Source organism: Dendronephthya gigantea, unplaced genomic scaffold, assembly GCF_004324835.1.
Source record: "Dendronephthya gigantea isolate DGI-Jeju-01 unplaced genomic scaffold, DenGig_1.0 000073F, whole genome shotgun sequence".
Classification (NCBI taxonomy): Eukaryota; Metazoa; Cnidaria; class Anthozoa; order Malacalcyonacea; family Nephtheidae; genus Dendronephthya; species Dendronephthya gigantea.
Window position 1 is genome coordinate 179,982 of NW_021163083.1, and position 24,174 is coordinate 204,155.

Consider the following 24,174-nt stretch of genomic DNA (forward strand, 5'->3'; position numbering starts at 1 on the left):
AAGGTGGGGTGAGGTATGTAGGGTGAGGTGAGGTAGGGTGAGGTAGGGTAGGGTGAGGTGAGGTAGGGTGAGGTGAGGTAAGGTAATATGAGGCGAGGTAAGGTAATATGACGTGAGGTAAGGTAGGGTGAGGTGACGTGAGGTGAGGTGAGGTAAGGTAGGGTGACGTGAGGTGAGGTGAGGCAAGGTGAGGCAGGGAAAGGATCAATTTACCATTGACTGGCCAAGGAAATGAATTATCAGCCGTATATTCTCTAACGAGTTTCAACAAATATTCCTTCTCATCTCGACTGGAGACTTTAACTGGCTTCCAACCATACGTTTCACACAATGACCAAACCGGTGCAGGAGTCGATACAGGAGCAGAGAAATAACAATCTCCTTTAAAACAATGCTTTCCTGAAAGACGAAATATAAAAGAATATTAGCTTCTGGTTCTGGTCATCCAAATCCACTAAGGTGGTGATATTAGATAACAGACCATTATATCAGCTTTCTTTTCAGCCAATGACATGCGCTATGACTAGTACTGGTGCTCTAAAATGGCCAGAAAGAACCAGGACAATACCTAGTTGTCAAATAACAATCCATCTCTCGGTTAGAGCAACTTTATTTCGATTTTAAACCTCTGTCACAGCTATAGCTCTTATAACTAAATATTATCACAAAACTTCGACTAGTTCAGCAAATAACTAGTCTAACTCCAACTTTAGAATTTTTCTAAAAGCACGAATTGATTAAGTACCCTGCACGTTAACGGTACCACTAACAATCTAACCATTGCGGTAGCCTCAACATTGAGTAACCCCATGGTTTTTTCTCTAGTGAACATACCTCTCTTGCAAACAACACGCTTGGGTTCATTACAATCATCCACTTGCCAGTTGTTAACATTTGGCTCCAACGAGCCGCATGATCCGGTAGGAAGCGAAGCAGAAAGTTTGCTAAATTTCGCGGGACTGCCATCGCTCCAGTAATCAGATGCGATCAGTCCTAGGAAAATAGAAAGAAAGAATTCCGTGAATGCCTGTTGGTACACAGATCTGATAACACTGGATGTAGCACCTATACCCTGAACAAAGAAAGGTAAGTTCGAAGGCTCCATAGGGACCGCTATACTAACCTAAATGCACAGAGTCGATAGCTTGGGGTTGAATAAAGCCTGAAATCAAAACATTTTCCTCTTCGGAATGAATGGAAAGTAATTCTGCGTTGAAATTTCGACATTCCCGAAGAGCCTCGCGCCACGTTTTCTTTGTGTACGTCAAGTAGTAGCAGAATTTGTCATTGCAGGTGACCGCTGAAACGAGAATGAGTATAACTGGAGTGAGTATGTGCCTGGATGATAAATATTTTGATTACAGTACTCACGAGATTACATTGGAATTTTATCACAATTAAAAGTATTATCAATGATCACCTCAGGCAACTTTAGCTTAGAAAAACAAAAAAAAATGGAATATAACAGAATCAAAATATAGATTTAAAACCGAAAATCGGGGACATCCTAAATTCTGTTCAGATTTTACCGAACAACGTGCAATTTTAGAGGGATTGGAAAAAAAACTATCCAATGAATGGATAGCGCTATCGAGCTGTCGCATAACTGGCCCATGCAAGCATGCTAAAATAGGCCTTGTATATTTCCTTACCAGATGAGCTACGAATTTTCATATCCGCTGTCTTAATTCCATGGTTTGAGGCCCATGTTTTCCAAGAGATCATCTTACTAGCTTCACTAAACAAATATTGACCTGTGAGAAGTGCTTGCGTACAAGAATTAAACCACCAACCACTGAGTCTTTCTAAAGCACAGTTATCGTCAGAACTCTTATCATTATCTCTATCCTTAGTCGAGAATGCCATTAGATTATTGTCCGCCATTGCATCGCCAATATATGATGTTTGGTATTCTTTGATTGTTAAATTGTACAGGTTCTCTTCATCGGCAACTTGGAACGTTTTGTACAAAGCAAAACCATTGTCCCCGTTATCGGATTCCAGATCGAACAGGACTTCTTGCTTAAGCTGATAGGAAAAAGGAAGACTTGGTGATGACATAGATTTTGTGATAAAGATTTACAACATATTACATTATATGATATGTGACACATTACTATGAAACATATATATGATAGTAATGCTTTATAGGTGACTTAAACTGGAACATGGGTCAATTAATGATGTGATCTTTCTTTGATATGCTGACTGAATAAATAACAAGGTTCGAGATTTTATCCTAGGTTGGTAATATGGAATATCCCACTAAGAGTCAAATAAAAACCTAGCGAAAGGTTAGTTATTATATTATAGCTCTTCTCGACGTTTCGACCTGAGGGCCTTCGTTATGCTAGGTTTTTTGAAGACGCTGCGACGCTGCTCCCTGGTTATATTAGTTCTTATATTGATAGTATTACAATACTATTCTCTGATTCACCTTAGTAAGTCTGTGGTTATTATCATTTCCAAGCCAAAAGTTGTTTCCCAGTGCACCAAAACCATTTTTGTAATCTTCCCATCCTTTATCCGTAAAGTTAAGAGAGTTGTCGATCCGTCTCAAAAGAACTGTCCACCCCCCTCCGAATGTTTCCTGGTCACAGAACACCTTGATGGGTTCCATGCCGTCAGGATCGACAGTGTAGATACCACTGGTTGTTCCGCCAGACAGTAACAGGTCCAAACAATCCAATGGATGCTCTTTGTAAACTGAAAGCAAATATAATTATAAAATAACAGTATACCTGTGTTCTGACTGGAAGCAACTGGATAATTGTTTAATATGTTTTACAAAGGACATGAAAAAAGAACGTCTTCTCAAAATCTCTTCCAGAAAATTGAAAGCAAGGGTAATGTTTTTGATAACTGAAGATTTAACTGATCTGTCTGGAATAACTTTCCAGAACCTCAAGATTATTGCTATTATCTCTCCGCGTTATCACGTATTTAGCTCTCGTGTTTAGAGGAAACACGAGTGTAATGATGGTTGACATCCTTAAGGTCCGCGTACACGATCAGATTTTGTTCCTCATCCCTCAACAACACTATACCTTTTTCACAAATCGCATTCCCTCCCCAATTACAGACTGCGTCTGCCCAACCATCACTCCAAAGTTTTCCACATTTTTTGCTAACTTCGTCGGGCTCATTCCCCCTCCAAAATGTCGAGCGCACTTTCTTCCCGTCGCGCCAGTAGGGTTGACGAAGAGAATCCAAACTTAAACCTAAATATAACAACATGTATCAAGGAACTCGTAAAGAGGCGCCTTAAACCATATTTTCCCGTCCTGATAAGCTTCCAAGCATCTCCGGGGCCGACTTAACCATGCAATATATCTTTTGAGAGAGAACGACGGGGTTTAAGGGTCTCATTGACGAGAGACTACATAATTTAGAAGAGTTCTCGTTGGAGGAGGTGGGGATTCACTTGACGACGAAAGACTACAGAATTTAGGAGGGAGTTCTGATTGGAAGGAGGTAGAGTTTCACTTGACGACAGCGGTTAGGAGGGGTCATATATAAAAGAGTTTTTAATCTTGTTCTGGCGCGTCGCAGCGCAGCACCGCGTGCAAAAAGCAGGATGAAATATGCAGGACACTTATCTTTCTTTCTTAGAATCATGATGAATCGTGATGCCGTTGAAGGTTGAAGTTTATCCAACCTGCCAGTTATCACTACTCAGACTTACTAAAATACACTTCCCGCCAGGAAGAGCCGTCAGTGGAAGCAAAGTTGATCATTTTGAGATACTCCATCTCCTCCTCGTTTCTAATCTTTGACAACTTGTATCCAATGTCCTGGCAATATTTCACGTTTTTGTCGATATCGACGAAATTATCTGTATAGAGATGACATCTATTTCTGTAACACCATTTACCTATTCATGACGATAAATACGAACGTGGTTAAGTCGACTAAAGGCCCGTTTACACTTGCAATTTTTGCTGGGATTTAATGTGCGATTTTCTACTTTTTATGGATGTGAACGAGTGAATTAGTTACGGATGTTCAAATAGGAACTCATATACACCAGATCATTCGTAACTTACTACTCGTTCACATCTACCAAAAGAAGAAAATCCCATATAAAATCGTAGAAAGCGATCTTATCAGCTGAGCTAGAGCTAAGGTCTAATAACACGAATAAAATGCAATAACTTGATCGTGGGCGGTGAGACTGCAAACGAACGTACCTCTTTTGCAAAGAATACGTGCTTTTAAGGCACAGTCATGATATCGCCAGCTTCCGTCGCTGTTTAAAACTGGACACAATTCACTTTGCATATTGCTTGAGAAATTGTGAAACTCAAAAGAGCCACCATCGAGCCACGACGTATTTTTCAGTCCTTCAAACATAAAATCATTTACAAGATTAAAAGCACTGAACTATGATGCGAACCATGTTTTCAGTCGCTGCACTAAATCCGGACGAAAATACTAGCCAAGGCTTTTGGTAAAAGTTTCATTATAACATATAGCTACTGACTAGGAATTTTATAAAAATTTGCACGTTTCGTTATTATACCCAGGTTCGCCTTCATGGCTATCAGATTATATATACAACTGGATCTCGTGGTATAATTGTCAAATATCCTGCTTTGTACGTACCAATGTGAACCTTCTCCACAGCTAGTTTCGTGAGGATCTTCTTTCTTATCCATTCATTTTCTGTGGCATCACGGATGGATACGAGATCGGAATTAAATCTTCGGCATTCCGGACTTGCTTCAAACCAATTCTTCCACGTTTTTAGCAGGTAATAACAGTAATGTTCATTGCAGAAAACCGCTAGAATATATCAAAGTAAGGCTTCGTCAGTACGTTTCAATGAATAATGCTTTGTTATCAAGATTTTGAAGAAGCAAATTCGTTCAAAGAAAAATCATGGAATATGTCTATTCCTCTGGCATGCTAGAATAAATTTAAATTATGGAAACGAAGCCATTGGGTAAGAAAGAATAATCCATGATGTCAGTCTATTCCAATTCATCAAAAAATCAATTCAAGGACTGTCGAGGATCTCAAAGCAAGGAAAACCTTCATTTCGGGCAATGATTTGGGCTCACAATTTTGAACGTTGTGCACACTACGTGCAAACCATTAATATACATTGTTACATTCAGAGATATCGCTTGATGTCTTCATTCCTTTTAAACAATTCTCCGAAACATTTCTTCGTTTTTGACCTTGGTATATACTTGCTTTATTCAGTGTATTATCGGATCAATGACAACACGTATTGTTAATCAGATCGTACACGAATTAAGCATAAAAGAATGAATGATTTGGACTTTTTCCACAAGAGGGAAGCAGCATTTTTAAGTCCAATAACAAAATAACTACTTACTTTCTCTAGCGCGGACTTTCATTTTAGCCCTTTTAAGGTACGCCTTATTACTCCATGAAATGTATTTCATTCGCTCAGGCTTTGTTTGCGATGGGTCAGTTAACCCATTCAGTCTACAGGAACTGCAACCTTTAAACCACCAACCAAAGCCCCGTTTACACCCGGGAGTATCATGGTTTTTGTCTTTACTTGAAAACTTCACTCCGTCATACAATAGCAAGCAGTCCCCTGAGAAAGGTATACATGAATATAAATGCATATATATGAATGCTTTGACTTAACCAACTACGATACCAAATTAACTACCGGTACCGACAGACCATGCACAAACAACCTTTCGCAACTGACACTGACCAACACTGGTAAAAGAATCGACTGGTAAGATGCTGGTAGATACTGGTATCTACATGTATCTAATAATATCAGTAATATCTAATATCAATAATAATATCTAATATCAGTAATAGACCCTGGTAGAAGAAGCGATCAAATGGACGACTGACTTACCAGCAGGACTACCAGGTTCATACTCCGCCACGTGCAATCTATATCCATCTTCCTCATTGGAAACTTGAAAAGATTTATAGAGCACAAAATCTACATCATCCTGGGTATTCGCCTGCAACTCTAGTGAAAGTTCTTGTTTTTCAGTGGTCAATCTGTGTATCATTTCATTACCAAGCCAAAAGTCGCCATCAAGCTCCCCGAAACCAGACTTGTACTTTAACCAAGTGTTGGGTTCAAAAATTGGCGAGTCTGTTTCGCGTGTTTGAAAAACAGTCCAGCCACCTCCAAACAGCGATTGGTCACAGTACACCTTGTGCAAACGTATATGATAGTTGAAATAGATAGATTGGGATCAGTGGAAGATTACTGAGACCCATTCAGTAGCTTTGTATCTATTTTTGGCCGGACGCGGCTCATTTTTAGGGATTGCGAAAATAACTGGTTTTTACGAATTAAGATCACACGATGATGAAGGAAATAGAGGAATGATGCAAGAGTTTGTGTGATATGCAAGACGATATAGCAAGGTTCAGTTTTGATTTCCACAAACGTTACCTTTGGTTGACATATTCCGCTCGTGATTGGTTAATCTGATATAATGATCACATTTGATTGGTTAATCTGATATAATGATCACATTTGATTGGTTGATGTTTCCTCCAAGACCAAGGTGGTGCTAACAGTTAAATCTGAACCTCGCTAATATACGACCAACGACAAGACTGAAAATTTTTACTTACCTCGAATGAACCCTTTCCATCAGGGTCGATGAAATATTTTCCGCTGTCCGTTTTTCCGGCCAACAGTAACTCGAGGCAGTTCGAGGGTTCTAAAGGTAGAAACGATCATCAGCGAAGGTTATCTCCTCTCTAAGACATCACGCCGTTTAGATAAATACATAGTGGTTTATCGTCAGTTTTTTGACTGTATAACACAATAATTATACAAACAATTTACAGTAATTTGCTCAGAAATGTCGTAGATTTTCTCTATATACAGAAAGCAAAGTTGAAAGAAACACATCATTGGCCATGTTAAAGCAACTTCCGGAAAAATGAAAGGCATGCACACGTCCTTTATTGCATGCTCCGCAAAGCCAAGGGGATAATATCAATTGAATAAAATTTCATAATTCAATAAAATTTCACGACACAATAGATCCAACTAAGAAAAATCAAATAGATATGTTTCTTACCTTTCCTCACATATATACTTCCAACAAGTCGTTCGTCGTTAGCAGCTTTATTTGTTTGACAATTTGCGTACTCACTTTCGATCAACTAAATCAAAGCATTTCCCAAAACAAAATTTCAAAAATTCTGATAACGAGTTGCAGTTTATTTGAGAAAATCGTTATCCAGTGAATAATGACCCCTGGTTTATTTATGCTGATCAGTCAGTCATTACCTCGGTGAATACATTCAAAAATAGTTCTTAAAAAAATCTCGTGGAAGCTGTTGAAAAAATAATCAATTTTGAAAGTGTACATCAGATAACATACTCATCGTCACTTACGTAAACTCTGTGCCGCCCAGGTGTCACGGAGGTTTTAACCTGGATATCAAAGTTTTGATAATTGCAATCGTGGGCAAAGTATTCAGCCACAGGATACTTCTTATCAAAGACCCGAAGACATATGCTTTTTATACAACCAGGACACTTATCGCAGTCTGGGCAATAACGGTATCGGCCTGTTAAGGGGGAGAAAGACACTTGATAAACGCTTGTTCCTGTTATGGGCCTGTTGCTCAAAGGTATAGTTAGTTAGTTATACACATTTAAAACAGACAGACACACGCCATCGTGCACACACCTGTAATTTTTGAATCTTCACCAGGAACTAACGTCTCGGTGTGGAGAACAATGGAAGGATTATCTATTAAAGACAGATAAAAGATTAAAGACAGATGTATTATCTATTAAACACAGGTATATAAGTTGAACTATATTTCTAGGGACAGTTGTGCAGGAAATGCGTTAACCACATTGAATGAGGCATAATGTATCAAGTGATTATCAAGCCCAATAATTTTTTAGGCCAAGAACTGATTTTTTTATTTAACTTATTTTATTTGATTGTTCAAGCTGAAGCGTTTTGTTTAAACCTAACCTGGATAGCATCCATAAACCTCCATTTTTAGACATGTCCGTTTAAAAGCCTTCACTCTAACGACGCGTACAGCATGGGCCAGAAAGGGTGATTCAAGCTTATTTTTCACAATTGAGCGGCGATTTCTGTTCCCGTTTAAAATCTAGAAAAAGACCCGAGAATGTTTGAGTGTATGGACGTTTAGTTCGGTGCTGTGACGTGGTTTGCGATTGGTCAACTGAGTGCCATTGACCAATCAGAAACGTGCACTACGCAGACTGAAAATCAACACGAGTTTTTATAGTAGCGTAGCCAGCCTGACAATTTGTCCTGCTATGCTAATATTTCAGTGTTCATTGACTGTGAAAACAATAAATTTCTAAAGACATGAACAATTATTATTACTTGCTATGATCATTATCCGCCAATGCAATCACGTGCAATGAACCGACATGCAATCACGTGCTATGAACATGAACCGACATGCAATAAAGTATGTACCTTCGGCTTCCGTCCACCATAGGTGACCCACTTCATTTGCTCGTTTAAATACATAAGATAATAGTTTAACACATAACAGCTCCCTTTAACACTGCCATCAACGTATTCACCGCCTTGTGTTGCTATTGTGGTAACCTTAAAGAGCTCGGGAAACTTTGCTTCAACATATTTACTGCCGCTTGAGTGGACACCTTTCCAAGGTGGGGTTGATGTAAACAGACGCAAATCATCCATAGGTGAAGTCGATTCCGAAGAGGAAAGTTTGTCCAAGGGAAGACTAGATTGAATTCCAATTGGGGCAGAACAAGCTAAAAAAGCCAAAATATTAGAATGGTATCACTTTGGCGCAGTTACACGATACCAGATTAGTAGTGTACCAAATTACTTTCCATATCAGATATGCGTTGCAGTTACACAAGAATGGGGCAATCCGGTACGCTTTGCGGAAAGAAAATCACTCCGCTCTGGTGGTGCATTTAAAGATTCCTGCATGGGGCCGCCAACAGTTCAAAAGCCTGTTAGCTTAACCCAGGGTTAAAGCAAATCTTTACATTAATTTTGTAACCTCTTGTTGATAATAATTTTGTCATAAATAATTTCAGGACCGATAGAAGTCTAAATATTTTCTAAACGTTTTACAACGAACAGCGGTTCAAAAGCACGTAAACTAAAACTCTTCGGAATATAATCTAACCCAAAGTTAGCGCTAACCTAGATTTGAACAACCGGTCCCTGAGAAAGAACTTTATCAAATTTACTGGGCACATGCATGTATAGTAAAGATTAGATTAGCCATGTATAGGTTAGAAATACTGAGCAAGCTTTTTACCCACCACCATAGCCAAAAAACAATTTTGGAGAATTCTACCGTGTGGTAACTACGATGAACTTACTGTTTTCGCAAGCGTATAACTCCATTCTGAGAGAACAGCCACCTCCTTTACAGGATAATGCATAAACAAATATCTCTGTAGCTTCCACTGGTTCTTTGAAGCAATTCGATACGATTGCACTTGCATTTGCCACTGATGCAACGTTGTTGCCTTCGAATTTCTGAAAAAAGCCAATCATTATGATATTGCTACACAAGGAAGGTGCAGTGTGGTAAAATAGTATTGTATGACAGTGAATAGTGCAGTCCAGTGTAGTGCACACAGTTTACAGCACAGTGTATTGTATGACGGGGAATAGTGCAGTCCAGTGTAGTGCACACAGTTTACAGCACAGTGTATTGTATGACAGTGAATAGTGCAGTCCAGTGTAGTGCACACAGTTTACAGCACAGTGTATTGTATGACGGGGAATAGTGCAGTCCAGTGTAGTGCACACAGTTTACAGCACAGTGTATTGTATGACAGTGAATAATGCAGTCCAGTGTAGTGCACACAGTTTACAGCACAGTGTATTGTATGACAGTGAGTGCAGTCCAGTGTAGTGCAGACTGTTTACAGCACAGTGTACAAAAACTTGAGTATTACACCAACCTTTTCTTTTCCATTTTCTTCATAAGAAGCAATCGAACCATCAAGATTCCTAAACTTTACGGAAAACAAATCCACATATTTTAAATCACTTCCACCTTGGGTCGAGATGTGGGTTATACGTCGAGGAGAAATGAAATTGACGGATAGAAATTGCCCAGCCGTATCAGACCCCGACCAAAAACTAGCATGGTTCAGCCTTCCTGCAGTTGGTGGCCTAGTATTGTCGACGAACGACGACTTTATTTGATAATCTTGTATGACCTGGTGATATTCCAGTCCAAGAGCGGATCCAATACCTGTAGAAAGAAATACCTTTTCATCTAATTTGCTCAAAATAACATCCCTAGGAATCAGACAAAACCCGGCGAAGACCAAAACAATCAAGGCGCATATGCATAAAAAAAGTGATATTGATGGATGGAATTCAGGTTGGAGTAATTTAAGTTTAGTTTTATTGAATTTAAACTAGAGATAAAAAAAACATGACATTTTTTTTAAAAAAAGGATTTTCATAACTTTATACCATTTACTCAAGACAATAAGGATATTTATTATTATGGTAAAACTAGACAGTTTTTTATATTGTGCCTTTGTTGAGCAACAGGGTAGCACGTACTGCTTTGTTGAGCAAAACTAATCAAAAGAAAGTCAGTTCTCACTAAATTGATGCGCCATAACAGACAATTCAAAACTTAGGTTTTCTTCATTGAGTTAAACTGACGAGGGAAAACCTCTTGACATGACGCCAACAATTCATTCTCCGGACTGTACTAATTGACTTTTGATACAAGTCATTATCTAGATAACTGCAATCGACATGCTCTGTTTTATAATACTTTTCACAAGCATGATTTTCAATTCTCTCACGGAAGCAAGAAACGATAACAACAAAAAAAAACAACTTCGTTCAACTGACTCTTACTTGAACTGCCTTCTCTCAACATCATTCTCGTGGTTACCATGCTTATAAAATTTTCCCATTTATACCAGAACATATTTGTATATAAATAAACTGATGGGATAGTCTGATATTTTCCATTGAGGTTTGAATGCGTGCCAGCATTTCCATACCACCAGGCCCCTCCATAAAGTGCTGGCTTATTGTGGTGTCCGTGATTGTATTTCGTTTCAAACCTGAAAGAATAGATAAGCGATTATTCGATAAAAGCTGGTTCTCTTTCATCGCAAAGCGAATTATTTGCTATAGCAAAACTGGATATATTTACTGCGCAAGAATTTTTTTATTTGAACAAAAATAAATGCTTCCTAAAGTAATTTAGCCTGTAGTATATAAATACTTATCGACTTAACTAATGAATTTACTTTACTTATCTTAACTTATCTTATTATACTTTACTTATCGACTGTCACCATGCAAATATACAAGAACATTGTTCCCTAGTCTGCCCAGGATGTGGAAATTTTTATGACGATCTTTTGAAGGAAGGCCTTCTAGAGGCTAGTATTAGTGAAACGAGCCGTTTCCAAGTTCTAACTGACGTATATGAAAAATATGTATTGCTTACTTCCTATTTTTTTGCACATCAAGTGAATCACTCTTTGCTCCATGGCGAGAGCTATAACTCAATGTATAGCCACTCGCTTCATCGCTGATGGTAAATCGATGAAAATTATTCACCAGGTAGTACCCATGAGCGGATTTCAAATTCACCTGTAAATCAACTGCGTAGGCATGTGTTATCCTTGAGATGTACTCCAATCCAAGCCAATGTTCTCCATACGAATCCCCGAAGCCCCATTTGTATTCATCCCAGATCCTGTTGAAGTCAACAGAGCCATCAAAACGGTTTTGAAATACCGTCCAACCACCACCATCTGTCGACTGATCGCAAAAGGCTGGAAAAGCACCTCTCCCGTCAGGATCTATCATGTAGACACCGTCCGATGTTTTACCTCGCATGAGAACATCAAGACAGCTTCGTGGCGTATCTTCTGTAGAGAAAAATGAAATTTTAACAAGTTAATGGCTATACCAATTCAAATACACCCTCTTCTACAAGGCCAAGTCGTTCCCTCAAAATACACTCTCGTCAACTCTAAAAGGCTTATTCCTTTCTCAAATGCTTTATCTCTTAACTCTTACAGGGCCTAATCTCCCTAAATTAAATGTGCTTTGCCTGAAAAATGCAAACAAATTTGCCGATTAGTTTAATTAAAACGAAATTCCTCCTTGTTTTTCACAATAAACTTACTCATATGCTATACCCACCGCACATGAATACCCCACGCCTTCTCATGGTGGTAAACACAGTAACGAGCTCACATGTGTAAAAGAAATTACAGCATCTAATTCCATGCATACGCTTACCCGGAATGCTTTTAGGCGGCAGAACGGGGTCGATATTCTGTTTCTCGCTGGGCCCTAAAACGAGGTATTAATGTTGTGTTTAAGAGAGTGTATATATAAAGTCCAAACATCGAAATGTATTCTAGTCAGACCACATGTTGTATAAGTGTAAGGTTGCGTTCAGACTGAGCGCCTGGCACTTTTTCTGGTGCCTAAATTGAACATGATGTTTCCAAATGAAATTGGTCAGGGTGTCCAAGAACGGTTGTCTCAACAAAGTTACTATGCTCAGCATGTTTTATGAACCAGTTTTGACTTTGGGCACTGGTGCTGGGCACTCAGTCTGAACGCAGCCTAAGATGCCTGGAGACGGTTGTTCTAAAAGGTGGATAATGCTGATTTGCAACCAGCCCTTGGACAACGGAATCAGAATTACTAATAAATAGGATAAAATTGGAACTTTAGAATTGGCTTGGTTTGAAAACTTTGATTTCGTGCATGGAACATCCTATCGAGGAACCAAAATGCTGGCTTGGAATTTTTGTTGTTAAATTGTTTATGTGAGATTTGCCCGTTTCAAATCGAGCTTGACCAAGTGTGACTAAGCTTTATAAAGCATGTTAACTCTCCGGCCAAAGTTCTGTTATACCACATTTGATGGAGATTTCTACAGCTAAAGTGTATATTATAATATTTATCTTACCTGTGCTACAACCAAAAAGCTCAATTCTCATGCAAAGTTTAGCGCCAAAATATTTCAGGATATTGATGCGAATCATCTGAGCTATTTCCGGTTGGGGAAATCGGTTTATTACCACACCGTAGTTGTCGTAGTTTGCACGAAAATACTAAAAAAGAGAGGTCGGGAGGTTAGGAGTATAAAAGTCACGCAGAAGGAGAAAGAAAATGCGATTTCTTGAGGATAGTTGCCTCGGATATGGAAAGCATAGCAGGGAATATCGGAAATATGCACGGTAGGTGCTCCTACATATCCCCTATTATCAGCAGTTGTACTGTACGACCTCTTCAGAGAAGAGAGAAGTGTTAAAATAAATCACCTTTATCTGATCGTGGTGCTGTAAGGTGGTCCAGTTAACACTATTGTTTGTCATTTGCAGCCAGAAGACCTCGGGGTATTGTAAATACGATGTATCTTTCCCTCGTCCTTGTGTGGCTACTGCGCAAATTCTTGTCAACCTGCCAAGGTCGACTTGAAAATATGGATTCTCATCAGTGTCCAACGCACACCAAGGATTCCCATTCTTGTTAAGGCGACCAAAACCTCCTGGTGCGCCAACAACTGCACTTGAGACTGTAACACTGGCATCTGGTATCAGCCTCGCCTCCATGCCGAGGGGGAAAATAATATCGTTACCGAGCAAATCTAAAACGAAATCACAGGTGGATAAGTTCAAAATAGAAAGCAAGTCTATCGTTTTATTCAATAAGCAAACTAAATGTTTTCAACCTTAATACAAAGATACTGTTTACAACTACATATTCCGTGCATAATATTCAAGTTGACTCATTCAAGAGAGATGTAAAAATGTTATTTAATTTTGACTTATCCACCGTTTAAGCTAAACGGGCTTGATACAACCGGCCCCAGATATGCAGGGATATGTATGGATGCGTAGGGTAATAATGAATATGATTCGATGACGTCGACTGCGCTACATATACAACACTCTCGTAATAGCCAAGCATTGAACTGCGCTTAAGTTGGAAGATGCCTAAAATTCAGGGGCCGGTTGTTCAAAAGGCGTTTAGCGTAAACGGTGGATAAGTTCAAAATAGAAAACCATATTATCTATTTATTGAACAACTGAGCTGAAATATTTCGATGTAAATACTTTCATTTTCAATTGAGGTACAATTTAAACGCATAAGACGCACGTTCAGCGATACCCAAGATCTATGAGAGTATTTTTAAACTTTGGCTTATCCACCGTTTAAGCTAAACGCCTTTCGAACAACCAGCCCCTGGTCGCCAAACGCAATTAATCACCAATTGCAAATTGCAAATTCTTATCTGGGAGCTACAAGTTAAAAGTAGAACAAGCGTGCAGCGGTAATCGTAATCAGTCTGATAGTGACAAAATGATACTATCCGGTACCGGCCAGATATTTGCTATTATCGGACCGGATAATTCGTTTAAATTTCTCTGAAGTTTTATTGAAACTTGAAAATGAATTTATTTAACGTTATTCGGGGACAAACTTGAAGCACATACAAGGTTTTCAGATTTTGAACATTTTACTCCGTGCGTTTGCTGCATTGTACCGAAGCATATTCCTTTGTTTTCTGAGATCACGAAAAGGCCTAACGACTTTAAAGCAACGCATTGCGATGAGTAGAATATGGAATACAGGCTTTAGATACTTGCCTTGGATTGGCTGTTGACAAATAACGGTTCTCGGGTAGCCAGTATCCTCACAGACTACATCGTTTAAACCAGTTAATGTTTCTACCGCGCATGCTTCAGGGAGCCCAGATGGCTCGTTTAGTTTCCATTTCGTAGTCACAGCTGGTGATCCGTCCATCCATTCGGGATAGCTAGCCACGTAAGGGTGAATGGTCAAACCGAACCAAAACGTGCCCAAAACTAGTCTATTGCTGAGAGCCAGAAGATAATCCAGCGACTCGTGATAATGATTCACTGGAAGTGTCCCACCAATACCAAGACAATACCTATGAACATGTTGTTAGTGCTCTTAAACTATTTTACAACGGTTGCCCGGTTCAACAAATGCTGTCATTCAAGGGGATTTTCTTAAATATTTACATTATACTAGTTATATATTAAAAAAACGTGCGACGGAGGAAAGTGTTGAATTTTAAAGCGGCGTAGTTCTATTAGGTCATACCTTCTTGCCGCATTCCATGTTTTCTTATCAGGCAACACAATGTAGTTGTAACCGTTTGAGTAATACTGTAAGTCGATGCGTTCTGAAATGAAGAACACCAGAATTATTCGAAGATACAATTCAACCACTTGCTGTAGTGCCGGTTGGTGGCGGCTCCTGCAGATAATGAGCCGCTTGAAGATCGGTTCACATGCACGATCCAATTTTGTTGGATCCAATTCACTTCTGACGTATGGAATATAGTCGGTTATTGATGAAGCAGTGGTGGATTGGCTTCAGTTGATTTACTGCTCATATACATGACAAGGCAACAGACTATAAAACATCCATCAGAAGTGAATTGGATCCAACAAAATTGGATTGTGTGGACAGACCTTAAAAGTTCCAGCCATTGCGCTTTTAGCGTGGATATACCACAGAGGCCACCACCCTCTCTTACCCCTTACGACCGAGCACACCCAGAGAACACACGTACACTCTGCATGCATCCTGCACCAACAATACAGTGATAAATGGTGATTACAAGGGACTATTTCTATACATCATTTCTGACGTACCTGAGGTCGGAGGTGATTCTACGTTTTCCATGTAGTCGATTGGTTCCTGTTTCATCCACATGGCCAAAGAAAAGCCCATTTCACAATTTGTATTGTTATCCCCGCACCTTCCAGTTACATTACGGAAGATGTATGCCTTGTTCCCGGAAAGCGAGATGGAGTCAGTTGTCTCGTTGCTGTTCGCATTGACAAACTGTTCATCAATTTCTGGCTTCACCTCATCTGAAAGGGCAAAGAATTTAGTGTGAGATGGTTGCATTGCAAAAAAGGTATAAATGAGGAATAAATCGTTCATTACGAGCTGTGTGGATATCTACAAAGTAAACACCTACGTAGTTGGTAAGATAAAAGAGGCAGTTGGTAGCCACGGTGCTACCACAATTATTATGATAAAAGGTCAAGGGACAAAGAGATTGTATGAGAAAACACACTTACTTTCATTGAGTTTAATTGGCACAGCAATCCTAATGATATCATCTTTAGCTGTTCCTAATTTCTCTTTAATCCACTTCACCCTTCTCTTGCCTTTATAACCAACGAGTAAGAACATCATGTGATCAGATTCAATGGAGTATCGTAATGCGATTGCACCAACACTTTCGAGAAGGTGTAGAGTTTCATTCGGTGGCCTGTAGACGTAATTTAACAGTAGATATCGGTATTAGGTAGCAAAGGAAAAAGATTATTCTTCCTCGCCTTCAACTTTCGAAAAAGTTATAACGACGTGTTACAGTAAAGGCAGAATTCGCTAATCTTGAGGCGTCCGTATCAAGTTAAATAACATGCACTTCTATAAACGATCAACTAAAATATGTAGTTATGAACGGTATCGTTTTGTTACGTTTGGTTGTTCATTTACTTCACACATAGACTTTCCTTCTATGTTGCATGAACTTGATCACCGTTTACGCTAGATGGACTTAGTGAATAAGACGAATTAAGAGAGCTAGAGTACAACAATTACGTTTAAGATTACAATAAAAACAGAATGCCGAAGTATAGTTAGGGTGTTGAATTTACCTTTGGGTAACGTTCTGTGTGGCGACCACTACGATAGAGTCATCAGGGATCCCCATCAACAAATTGTTTAATTCTGAAGCTTTTTCTGCCGATCTCGAGGAGTTGAGAGAGCCAGTTGTTGGGTTTACAACAGCAACGTTATAACCTGGCAGCTGTCGACTAACCTCCTTCCCGTTTAACTGAAAAATGACATTGTGCCATGGAGATTTTCATTTTATAAAGATACACTGTTATGCGGCTGGTTATCTGATAAATTGAGATCTATATAAAATATATACTGGCATCGCATCGTAGTCTCAATTTATACCTTGATCGAACACTTCCGTGTTACAATTGTTTCTTTTGGTCCTTTCAGAACACCAGACCGTGCATGAACCCGAAGAATTCCTACACGAGGGATAAAACTGTGTGGTGAAGGGAAAACTAAGTTTCTGATTGCGTTTAATTTACATAAGGAAGCTCTCCATCAATTCTTTGTGAAGTATACTGAGAGCAATCATTACTATTCAAATTCTATACAGGGGTTAATCCAGCTTAATCGTGCTTGATTTACTAAACTCACGACACCATAGGAAGTTTCAAATTGCTTTCACTATCACTGATTTGTAAATATTCAGAAATTTATTGATCCAATGTTACCACGATGTTGTCTGTTTCAAATCAAAATGCCAACCTTTATAGACGCCGAAAACTTCCACTCTCAAACACGGCGCATCCTTCCAGGCCGTGGGAAGAAATCTTACTGCTCGAGCAAGGAATGGCTGAACAGGATTTTTTCGGATGCACCGACAGTCGGTGTTTCCAGTGAATATCTAAAGTTAAAAAATAAACTTAAAGACTCGCTTTTTCAAGTGGAACTGAGGAGTTCTCAAAAAACTCTTCACACGTTTATTATATTGTAGAGTAAAACAGGCTTCATCAATTTATTAACCTTAACAATTTGTTCTTCTTCATACGGATTCCAATAAATGCCATCTAAGCTACTTGATAATTTGTACTTCGTGACGTACATCATTACACCGACAGTTTTGCCTTGAGTCGATACAGCGTGAACTATAAAAGATGGAGTCTATATTTTGTAATTCTTAATATGACTGAATATATAACTAATTTGTTCCGTACTAAATCATATACCGACAACCTAAATCTAAATACTCTAAATCTAAATCCAAGTCTAAATCTAAATCTAATCGAGGTAATACACTCAATGCAATCTTTGATCCTAACTTTGTAATACAATAATCCAAATGTGATGGCAAACGTTATGTGTCGTACTCGTTACCTAAATCATGTGACGATTTGCTAAATCATTTACTAAAATATGAAAGCTTTTTTCACGGCCAGTTACCTTCGAAATTCCAGATAAAATCAATTTGTAAATAAAGCTTCTTTCGCGACGGATTACCGCACCAGGCCCTGGGGGCATTCAGGCGACCTTCGTGGGCCGCAAAGGGATCATTAGGGTGATTTGATGACTTCATTTGATGATCTTTAATACTGCCAGTTTCGATTCCAGCACCGGCTTCGCTGTATTCTACAAAGAAATAAACACTTTAAACAATAGCCCTCAACTATGACAAAATTCCTGGATTATGGAATATATGATGATAACTATTATGGTGACTATAGTTCATGAGCATGGAAAAGACGATTGAGTTCTCTGTACCTGTTGTCTCGTAAAGTTGAAATCTGAAATCAGGACGTGTTTCCCAGCTATCGATACTAAATCGCACGAAGCGAGCAAGAACACGTCTTTCCAAGCGTCTATAACAGTATCTTGTATCAAAAAGCTAAAAAATAAGCGCCTTAATTTAGCTACAGGTATGTTGACCCACAAAAGAATGGCCACCCTCCGGGGTGCGAGGTTGAGGAATGGCTAGAGGGGCTACCCAAAGTGAACAAAAGAAATGCCGAGGGGTGAATAAATACAACGTCCTAATATCTCGGGGTCGTATAACCCACCACCGCGCACTCGCTTTTCCCAGCTGACCTGTATATAGTCGCTGAATGCAAAGTATTATGTTTTTCAACCAAACCCCAGGGTACAATTCTGCATAACCCAAACCTAGTGTATTTACCTTCACATTGCCAGCGTTGTCTCTAAAAAACTTCATTGAATCTGCGACGTCTCCGTACATCAACATGAGTTTGGTATAATGATCGGCCATCCGGTCACCGGCTAGACGAAAACCAACACCAGCTATCGTCGTCAATTGAAGCAAATCAATCTGGAATGAAATTATCGGAAAGAAATAGTCTCAATGACGAAAATATGAGCGGAAAGCTACAACCAGCGTTGTCCTTTTTGTAGTGTATTGAATTACTTTGCATGAAATATACGGGATGCTTTTATTAAATTCAGTAGAAGTTCTCTCGCAAAACACGAAGGAATGTTACCTTTGGCCGATTTTGAACTACAACACTTCCACAACTAATGAGCAAAATATCACCAATTTACAACAGTCTTATCGATGATATCCCGTCATTAGAGTAGGAACTATGTTTCATAGCACGCCTCCAAAACTGAATTTTGGCAATTAGTTAAAGTATTGTTTTTAAAGACTGTTGAATGCGTCAATATATATTAGAATATAGTAGTGTCAGAAGTGACCCTGAGAAAAAGGTTGGTAGTGTAAGGGTATACCTGAATATACTGTCCTTCTTCCTTTTTCAACGGAGACCAAGCTGTTGTTTCAAAATGACGAGAGATAATACCATGCTGTGGCTGGTGATTCCTATGAATATGAAAATATGTATTATAGTATCAGCTCTATCTGCCTCCTAATGAGCGATTATTAAACAAGCTGAGATTGCACTTTGTAATGGAGGCCAACGCAGAAGGAATTGTCAAACGAAAATCTATCCACGAAAATATTCACTACATTATTATCTTTAGAATCAACACAGAAAAAAAAAGTAGTATACACAAAAACTGAACAAAAAAACTTCCACCTACCAATCCTTCGAAGAGGAGGCGTATAGTGTGTTTTCAAATTCAACATATTCCGGATCAATAAGTTCAGGTCCATGAATACCTAAAACATATACAATACAGTCACCTCTCTAACTCAGACACCATTCTAACGCGGACACCTCTCTAATGCCAACATCTCTCTAGTACAAACACCTTGCTACCGCTGAACTGACATGTCCATTAAACAAATACCTCTCCATTTTAAAATGTTCTCTAATGCTACATCTTCAACTGAGTTCCCTCGTTCCTCTCACTAATGATTCATGTACACCCAAGTCCCCCATTACCTTGATATGCACCGATAAATTCCGCCTTTATCCCACACGAATCAGTAGATGATACGGCGTTAATACGAATGAACCTAGCAGTTATATATGGCCAGAGGGAATGACGAATAGTGGTCCCAGGAACACGACTACCTGGAAACACCTGTGAAAAATTGCATATATACACGATCATGATCACCAAAAAATTATATCGGAATACAGTGATTTTGCATTGGAATTCAAACCTTAATCACATCATCTTGGGTGTACGTTGTAAAATTCACACCATTATTCCCGTAGGAAAACGTATAATTGTAGAACATTTCAATGCTGCTACGTGGCTGGGTTTGAACCTCAACGATATCAACCATCTGATGAAAGGCAACTTGAAGCCAAGCATTGCGATCACCAGGAAGAGTGCGCCAACCTTTCCTTGGAGCACCGGCATTTATGAAATTCAAGCGAGCACCGCCGGGCAGGAAATGACCATTAATCGATGAAGATGCCGTGATTTGTGTATCTGAAATCTCCCGGCTTTCCATGCCTAATGGTCTGACGTAACACGAGGCTAAAAAAGAAAAAACATAAATTCATAAATAACATAAATTCATAAATTAATTTATGAACTCATTTATATTTCATGAATGAAAACGGGTAAATCATATCGACAAGGTCGTAGAGACAGGTAAGGGAGACAGCTGTCCCTCCCCCCCCCAATTCTCTGACGTAAGTTTGAAACCGAATATTGGGAATATCGAATTTGAATATAGTAAGAATATTTCGATATTGAGTTATTTGAAGCGAGAAATTTTCATGTACCGCTCATTGCATTTAGGTTGCCATAGACTGGATAAAACTAAAAGACCACAACTGGAAAGTGAAGAATTATCTATCACGCATATTTACAGTGTATATTCCGTAATAGTGCTTAGCTTTTAACCTGAAGTCGCGGGGAAGGGGGGGGCGATCAATATTCATATATTTACGTTCATGAAGCATTATTAGTTTCTTTTGAATTTTTTTGTTTTTACGCTCTGCTTACACTAATATATGAATATCTACCCCCTCCCCCGCGGCCCCTGCTTTTAACTTTATGAACTACACGGCTAAAATGCTCGAGTTGAGTCCCCGGTTAACGAGACATTGTTGTTGAAGCAACCAGTTGCTGCCACTTTGCTCTCTCCCCCCCAGAGGCTTCGAATGCAAATGCTAGATTTTTAAAGATGACCGCTGCTGCTGAAATTAGAACTCAAGATTGTTTCAGCAACCGCGAAGACATACCTGCGTACGTTATATAGTACCCAACAACCTCCATCCTAAGAGCAGGGTAGCTATGAATTTGATCAGAAAGAATGCGAAGAACTCGAGCTTCGATAGCAGGCAAAATTTTCTGGCAAACTGCGGAATGACGGTCAGTATTGGCCGTTAATGCCTACAAACAGAGAATGATATAGGTGATCAAAATCAAATCAAAAAAGCTCGACTACTGGCATAGCGCTTCTTCAAAATAGTTCACTGAATTCCTCGCTCCACATCTATAGATAATATAGATACGAGATGGCAGTTGTTTGAAAAAAGGTTTAGCGCCGTTGGATGGTGCATGGCATTTTGCATCCCATGCGCGTAGTGTGTGCGAACATGCACCGTCACGATCGACAGGCAGCGGTTCGAGCGCACAGGCGTGCCGTCCGCCAAGGTCGACATGCCGGACCGACGGATCCCACTACATTAACTATGATCTAATATAGGGACGAAAATCTGCGAAACATTAATTCTTGCCCATGAAATACATATGAAAGCCTAATTTTCAACATTCACCTTATATTATTACGATCAGTGATGGCTTTGTGAAAGCAATATCTAATCAACAGTGTTATATGCACACTCGAACAACCAGGGGCCGGTTGTATCAAGCCCGTTTAGCTTAAACGGTGGCTAAGTTCAAAATAGAGAGCAATTCTGTCGTTTTATTCAACAAGCATACTTTTAACCTTAAAACAACGATACTGTTTACAAGTTACAACCACATAATCAGTGCATAATATACAAGTTGATTCACTCAAGAGAGACGTAAGGGTATTGTTCTATTTTAACTTATCCATGCCCTGTTTAAGCTTAACGAGCTTGATAAATATGCAGCCGGTACCTGCATGGCTAGTACAACCGGACGCGCTAGCCTGGATGGCGAATCATTACGTTGTACAGTCTAGTGTTATTTTATATTTTTCTTGTATATACAAACCTTATCTACCTTACAAAAATGGGGCTAGTTGAAAAATGTAATTACCTCATCACGTCCAAAAGGCTTGTAAGTAGTAAATTGTGTGGTGTCCATAGAGTATTGTACACGAAAGGTCTTAATCCATTGGTCGTAATTTCCTCGCCCTTGCGTCCAAATTTCTGATACTTTTGCAAGACGTAAGAAGTCAACTTGTAGCCATATTTCTCCTGACTTAGAGCCAGCAACCCAGCCTTTATCGTCATATAAACGACCCCTGTTTGGGCTGTGTGAGGAGTAGTGCAACGCTGACGCACTTAACTGATCATCTTGTATTCGTTTATTTTCAAGGCCAAGAGGTCCGATCTCCTGATCTGAATAATAACCATAAAATGCAAAAGTGAAACCATAGGTTAGCCCAGGAGTGTGTGTCTAGTTTAATATAGCAGTCAGTGGCGCATGTGCCCGTCATAGTATCATCTTGTAGAGTAATATGTCAATTTTCCATTACGCCTGCGCTAAGTCTGATTTGCTGTTAAGTCCGTCACGGCCCCGTGAGTAGATAAAAGCAGCTTCGACCGCACTGGCAAACAGGCAAACACCTCTCTAATTTATACACCTCCCCCAAATATAAACACTCTCAAATTTTTGTAATCTATAGAGTTACGTCTTTAATACAAACACTTCCCTATTACATACTCTTCACAACATGTTTACCTCTCAAATACAGATCTCACACTACAAAACTAATCTATATAAAATTCGACAGCACGCATCGACCACTATGTTATGATACATACTCACATAGCAAGAACGATAGTAACACTATTAGTATAACACACTTACACTAACCTTTATAATAACCAATAAATTCCAATCTCATCGCCCGGTGATCATTATATTCTTTGGGGTAGATACGGATATACTGGGCACGTATTGCTGGAGACAAGGCATTTGCTACAACGGTGTCCCTATCCGTATTTCCACGAAAGAGCTGTTTTTGAAGTAGAGTTGTATGTTTGGTTAGTTTTAAGTTTACAATGATTTTTAACCAGGCCTATCTTATATAAGGTAACTACACAATAAGGGAATCTCCAATTCGCCATATAGACACTTTACTAATACAGAAAACTCTATCAGAGAAATAATCATTGATCGGTCAAGTGAACCGTTTCGGTCCAATTCTCCTGTGTGAAAACCCGCCTTAAACAATCTTCAAGATCCCTATTTTGAATATGTCACTTGAGAGGCAGTATAATATGAAATTCCTGATTTACCTTTTCCACTCCATTTTCTCGATAAAATCGAATGATGGTCGGCTGTTGTGCAAACGCAACCTTATAGTTTTTCACCCACTGGTTATGAATCGATCTTCCTTGAGTTAAAATCTCCACGATTGTCACCATTAAGACAAAATTGATTTGTATCCAAGGATCTGTGTCTCCGCTGGCCGGTATCCATGCCACACGACCCATTAGACGCGCTAGCTTTCGACCGTAGCCTGGGCCTAGTTCTGTGGAACTGTCAATGAGAGAGTCTGAAATTGCCTTGCTCTGTATTCCAAGTGCTTGAGGAAGAGGAAACGCTAAGAAATGAAACAAGGGCATATGATTTAATTTGATGCGGGTTAACTCACCATAAAAGGCATAATAGAAAAGATATTAAAAGAAAAATCTTTTTCTTTCTTATAGTAATGATAAAATGTTTTATATGCCTACATCAGATCAGTATAATTTTATAGTGCATGAGAATTGACTATCTTTTGACGAGGTTCTGTTTCTGTAAAGTAATTCTTTTTTAACTGATTATAAAGGTCGCATTCTGCGAAAGTGCCTGCAACCTGATAATAGACCTTATGCATAATGACGTAACAAGCCGTGAAACCTGCAGGGAATTCTGGTTTTAGTAGTCACGGCTGGAAATTTTGAGGTTTGAATTTTTTTAAAACAGAATTCCCTGCAGGCGTCACGGCTTATACGTCATTATGCATACGGTCTACTATATCAACATGTCGCTCTCTTTTCGCTTGCAGAGAGTT

At 39.2% G+C, this 24,174-nt stretch overlaps 1 protein-coding gene across 2 annotated transcripts in view; it reads right to left on the reverse strand.

Annotated features, from left to right (window-relative positions):
• LOC114531613 overlaps window positions 1-24,174 on the reverse strand; it is a 49,441-nt gene that overhangs the window by 16,667 nt on the left and 8,600 nt on the right. For both annotated transcript variants that reach the window (XM_028553226.1, XM_028553227.1), the window contains 43 exons: window positions 23,414-23,721; window positions 22,989-23,130; window positions 22,206-22,510; window positions 21,200-21,350; window positions 20,164-20,486; window positions 19,940-20,081; window positions 19,635-19,713; window positions 19,323-19,413; window positions 18,757-18,906; window positions 18,345-18,468; window positions 18,027-18,212; window positions 17,610-17,731; window positions 17,352-17,490; window positions 16,986-17,065; window positions 16,679-16,857; window positions 16,094-16,287; window positions 15,659-15,880; window positions 15,102-15,183; window positions 14,621-14,925; window positions 13,292-13,617; window positions 12,937-13,081; window positions 12,255-12,308; window positions 11,452-11,878; window positions 10,848-11,059; window positions 9,926-10,221; window positions 9,335-9,494; window positions 8,442-8,749; window positions 7,962-8,103; window positions 7,665-7,727; window positions 7,367-7,542; window positions 7,047-7,131; window positions 6,592-6,680; window positions 5,852-6,161; window positions 5,345-5,572; window positions 4,606-4,785; window positions 4,191-4,343; window positions 3,686-3,874; window positions 3,048-3,221; window positions 2,438-2,706; window positions 1,653-2,028; window positions 1,124-1,300; window positions 835-993; window positions 214-399 (listed from right to left, as the gene is read on the reverse strand). In XM_028553226.1, coding sequence (XP_028409027.1) covers window positions 214-399; window positions 835-993; window positions 1,124-1,300; window positions 1,653-2,028; window positions 2,438-2,706; window positions 3,048-3,221; window positions 3,686-3,874; window positions 4,191-4,343; window positions 4,606-4,785; window positions 5,345-5,572; window positions 5,852-6,161; window positions 6,592-6,680; window positions 7,047-7,131; window positions 7,367-7,542; window positions 7,665-7,727; window positions 7,962-8,103; window positions 8,442-8,749; window positions 9,335-9,494; window positions 9,926-10,221; window positions 10,848-11,059; window positions 11,452-11,878; window positions 12,255-12,308; window positions 12,937-13,081; window positions 13,292-13,617; window positions 14,621-14,925; window positions 15,102-15,183; window positions 15,659-15,880; window positions 16,094-16,287; window positions 16,679-16,857; window positions 16,986-17,065; window positions 17,352-17,490; window positions 17,610-17,731; window positions 18,027-18,212; window positions 18,345-18,468; window positions 18,757-18,906; window positions 19,323-19,413; window positions 19,635-19,713; window positions 19,940-20,081; window positions 20,164-20,486; window positions 21,200-21,350; window positions 22,206-22,510; window positions 22,989-23,130; window positions 23,414-23,721 — 8,208 coding nt within the window. The remainder of the gene's footprint in view (window positions 1-213; window positions 400-834; window positions 994-1,123; window positions 1,301-1,652; window positions 2,029-2,437; window positions 2,707-3,047; window positions 3,222-3,685; window positions 3,875-4,190; window positions 4,344-4,605; window positions 4,786-5,344; window positions 5,573-5,851; window positions 6,162-6,591; window positions 6,681-7,046; window positions 7,132-7,366; window positions 7,543-7,664; window positions 7,728-7,961; window positions 8,104-8,441; window positions 8,750-9,334; window positions 9,495-9,925; window positions 10,222-10,847; window positions 11,060-11,451; window positions 11,879-12,254; window positions 12,309-12,936; window positions 13,082-13,291; window positions 13,618-14,620; window positions 14,926-15,101; window positions 15,184-15,658; window positions 15,881-16,093; window positions 16,288-16,678; window positions 16,858-16,985; window positions 17,066-17,351; window positions 17,491-17,609; window positions 17,732-18,026; window positions 18,213-18,344; window positions 18,469-18,756; window positions 18,907-19,322; window positions 19,414-19,634; window positions 19,714-19,939; window positions 20,082-20,163; window positions 20,487-21,199; window positions 21,351-22,205; window positions 22,511-22,988; window positions 23,131-23,413; window positions 23,722-24,174) is intronic.